The following is a 4,462-nucleotide window of genomic DNA, read 5'->3' as shown; positions in this document are numbered from 1 at the left end:
TAACTTATTAATACAAATACAATACAATTTACGAAAAACTAATATGGTCAGGAAAATATTAAAGGTTTCGGGTTTAAACATGATCAAACATACATTTAACAAAAGTTTACCTATTCACATCGATGCGTGGTTTTGAGTTAACAATGTTATTAAACTGATTTCTAATTTGAATAAAGAGGAAAGTCTTATTGGAATAAGATAACACTCAACAAAATTACCTTATACATATAAATGTTTAAATCTTTAAGTCGGCGGGGAGATGATTTTTCGATGAAGAGTCAAAGAGAGATAAATATTGGGTGCCTTATACCTAAACTGCTTTTATATAGCTAATTTAGTATTTCGATAGTGAAGATAACTTAATAAAAGATACACAATAGTAACAAAAACAATCAGGGTTAACTAGGAGAGCTATCAAAGTGTCCCGAGTGTCAATTGTATATCTTCTCGTCTCTCTGTCTGCAAAAATAGACTGGAGATTCATTGGAGTCCATCAAAACCGAAGAATGAAAAGAAAAAGAAAAACGGAATGCTACGTTTTGCACAAAATCTTGATTGACGTATAAACAAATTTGGTCTTAAGACCGGACTTTCCCTTGCTAAAATATTCAATATTTTGTAATAGCATTGTGCACAGTAAACAAACGGATAGTCCTCATAGAAAACAAATTTGTTTTCCTATCAAATAGTGCATGTAGTATCCGTCAACCAATTTGTGCTACAAACTGTAAAGTTTACAACGTGTAGATTTCAGCCTTCTTTTTCGTTAAAATACATTATAGAAAACCTTCCTTATGTAATAATTACGTAATATAATTATCATCATGTCTTAAAAATCTGACTAGATCAACCTCGTGTTCAATTTATGAGGCCAAATGGACCTGTTTCAATAGGACAGAACGTAAATTTGTCCTGTTCATATTATAGCAACCCATTAGATGCTGAAATATCATGGACAAAAAATACACAAACTGTTGATTATAGCCATTCTATTGTCAAAAACATTGTGGTAAAAAGTGAAAGAAAATTGACAGAAATAGATAAAATAACAGAAGATACTCAACGTGTAACTTCTATCATGTTTGAAAATGTGACAAAAACTGATGAAGGAGAGTACACGTGTAATGTAACTAATACTGAGGGATCAGCAAGTGAAACTGTGTATTTAGTTGTACAAGGTATTATATATCTCGCTGGATAACTGCTTATCAGTTCTTTGTGGATAATTTTATTTATAAAAGAAACACCTGTGCAGATTTTCTATAAACGATAATGAATTGGACCTTAGAATCCAAAAGAAAGAGGGAAGATAGTAAAATATAAACTAACAGGTTAGAGACAAACTGACAATGGCATGACAAGAAAACAACAACAAAAAACATGAAAACGATCAAAAGACAATATCACAGATACTAACTAAAAACGTTATAAAAATTGTTCACATTGGATCTCGAAACAATATGATTAAAATATTTCAGCAGCAAAAATGATATAGATCGACAAAATAATTATACTGTATATATGTTCAGAATTTTTCTATGATGAATGATAAAGTTTATTCATAATTAACATTAGCAATGAATTGATGAATGCATTTTGCCTTTGACGTCCCATATTTTGTACCATTACAGATAACGACAGTGAAACCGTTCCCCATTCCTCCCCACCGTATTCAGGAACTTACGTCAAAGGTATTGTTTTTTCTTTAAATATATGCCTAGCATTACACAAATCATGGTCTAAAAGCTAAAGATATTACCATCTTTTTTCAGTTTTGTTTTGGGGGGAGGGAGTAGAGCGTTCATGATTTATGTAACTAAAGAAAGCACTTCGGACGCACAAAATTGGAAAAGTGCCCAATTTTCTCGCAGTAATGAAGAGCCATTGGTAGGCTTCGGATGATTTCTGATCTTTTGTCGGGTTGTTGTCTCCTTAACACATAACCCATTTCGATTCTTAATTTTATACTGTTATTTCATGAATGTTAAGAATTTGAACTCATAAGTGCTTCAAGGTTTTGTTTAATTTTCATTTTTATTACTTTCTTAAAAAGAGATTTTTAACAATAACTGTTTAAAGCTAGAACAATATTCTTTTTTTTTAAATTTGTGTTGTAGCAGTTCGAAAATGAATGAAGGGTAAAAACTCTGATATACAATTACAATATTTTTAACATTATTACCAATATATTGTAATGATCTATATTTAAATCATTATCTTATGGTTGCAAGATTGTTGATTTAACCAATCATTCTTTTATAGGATTTTCGATGAAAGAACAAATGCTCTATGGGGTTATCGTTGTTCTAGTTGTACTGGTTTTGATCATAATGTCCCTTGTTGGCCATGTGTATATCAGAATAAGATACAAACAAACTAATTACACAGTGCCCAATACAGACGTTGTCAGGCAAACATCATTTGAAATCGAAATGCGAGATATTACATCAACTGATCATGATGAAAACGACACTTTGAGAAACCAACCGTCGTTGACAAACCAGGAGGTTACTCTTGACGAAGACAGACACAGTGATTTGAGCACAACTCATAGTCGGTCATCTTCTTTGCATTCTAACAGATCTCAAAATATGAATGAAGATGATTATTTACACCCGTATCATAGTCTTGTACATAATAGTATGGATGTACATGCATACGCTATTGTCGATAGGTATGAAAATGTGGAATATGAAGAAATTGCTGACGTTTCTAAAAACTAAATTAGAGATTATGAAAATTTATTATTATAATTCCCTTCGGAAGCATAATATGTATAAGGTGTTATTCTAAGGTGACAAGGAAGAAGGATGCTTATTTATTTGGATGTAACAATGAACTAATATTTCTTATCTATCTTACCTCGGATACATTTCAAGAAATATCATTTGTTAACAGCAACCTTTTTGAGACCGTGTATATATAATATGGCATGAGTAGGTGTGGTTTATCTTTGATACATGGTTAGTTGTGGTGTAATAATCACCAAGGCAGCACGGCGTTGAAGAAAAATCTGAAACTTTCAGCCTGGACAACAACAGAAATTACTATATATTTGTGAATGTACTATAATCGAACGCTATGCTGTCTTAGTAGGTAGTTAAGGGGACTAACCATTTACACATTCTGCACTTGAAACAAATGTTGGGTCTTGAACTGTAAAACGAAGGATGATATAAGTGTTAAAAGGTCAAACTATTTTCTTTGTTAAAACAGATCACATACCAAACTGTTGACGGACAGACAAACGCAGTGAGGAATATTAAAGCAAGCGAGCAACTCGACACCTTCCACACCTGCCCCGAAATAGATAAGATGTGTCTACGGAAAACATTCATTTTTATAATCTATGAAACAGATATTGCAAAAACGAAGATGTTTGGTCATTAGGATTCGCACATTACATATACTGGCATTATATCATTTTCTATGACGAAATGGGTTTTTATTTTGTTTTTCGTCTACAAGTGTGTTCAGTCCTTTTTCGTAATATCATGAATATCGGATATCTTAGAGAAAAAAAAACTGTGTGGTTTTTAATTACGAACAAAAATTGAAATCATATTTTAAATTTATCAGACATATTAGAAATTGTAAAAAAAAGATATTGTGATTTAGATTCGAAATATAAAGAAAATACACTTGATTTGTGGATAGCGTTTATAATTTATATTTTATTTGTCCTTTTAATCCACATAAAAAGATCATCCAATATACCAGGCTTATAATTTTGTACGCCAAACACTCATTTCACCCACAAAGACTCATATCTTTGCCGGTCGAATCCAAACATTTAAAGGCTGAAAGTTGGAGAACCGAACATTCTTGAAGGTTTTCAAAAATACAGCTGAGGAAATCCACTACTGTCGTCAAACATCATTAGTATATTGAACAATTCAAAGTTTAATAAACAGTCAATTTATACAAATGACCATGTTAATGATAATGAATGTCAAAGAGAGAGTGAAATTTACCAAAGGGATATTCAAAATTGAAAACAAACTGACGTTGGTTCGTGTATGTCATATTTGTTTCTTCTAAATTGTTTAAATACAAATTGTGCATTTTGTTTTCTCAATTAAGTTGTTTTATGAATTTCATATCAGAGCCTTTTACAGCCGACTATAAGGGATGGGGTTTTCTCGTGAATGAAGGCCAGATGGTTGCCTGTAATTGCTTACGTCCCTTTGTTTGGACTTTTGGTTGAGAAATGTCTCATTGGCAATCTTAGCTCATCTCCCTTTTAACATTGACAATGCAAGTTCGATAAACACAATTACAAAAAGACAAACAGTACACCAAAACACTTAAAATGAAAGACTAAGCAAAACAAACCCCACAAAATACGATGGTGATATCCGGTGCCTTGGAAGTGTGAGCAAATTCTGATACATATATAGCCCATGTTGAGTTACTCATGTAAGAAAAAACCCGTTGAAAAGTCTTATTCGTTCGGTCACCT

General features: G+C 32.1%; 1 protein-coding gene across 1 annotated transcript; it reads left to right on the top strand.

Moving 5' to 3' along the window:
- The first annotated feature begins 847 nt into the window (after window positions 1–847).
- Window positions 848–3,712, top strand: LOC139482819 (fibroblast growth factor receptor 3-like). The gene is made up of 3 exons (XM_071266865.1): window positions 848–1,178; window positions 1,632–1,691; window positions 2,263–3,712. Exons 1-3 carry the CDS (start codon window positions 866–868, stop codon window positions 2,721–2,723), a joined length of 834 nt encoding a protein of 277 aa, XP_071122966.1. The 5' UTR covers window positions 848–865; the 3' UTR covers window positions 2,724–3,712.
- The last annotated feature ends 750 nt before the right edge of the window (window positions 3,713–4,462 follow it).

Source organism: Mytilus edulis, chromosome 7 (assembly GCF_963676685.1).
Source record: "Mytilus edulis chromosome 7, xbMytEdul2.2, whole genome shotgun sequence".
Lineage (NCBI taxonomy): Eukaryota > Metazoa > Mollusca > Bivalvia > Mytilida > Mytilidae > Mytilus > Mytilus edulis.
This window is presented reverse-complemented; position numbering and strand designations above follow the sequence as displayed.

What these genes read in the sequence shown, in the direction of transcription:
- LOC139482819 (XM_071266865.1), top strand. Translation starts at nt 866, where the DNA reads ATGAGGCCAAATGGACCTGTTTCAATAGGACAGAACGTAAATTTGTCC. An exon ending in TGTGTATTTAGTTGTACAAG is followed by an intron (nt 1,179 to 1,631) that starts GTATTATATATC and finishes GTACCATTACAG; the next exon opens with ATAACGACAGTGAAACCGTT. An exon ending in TTCAGGAACTTACGTCAAAG is followed by an intron (nt 1,692 to 2,262) that starts GTATTGTTTTTT and finishes ATTCTTTTATAG; the next exon opens with GATTTTCGATGAAAGAACAA.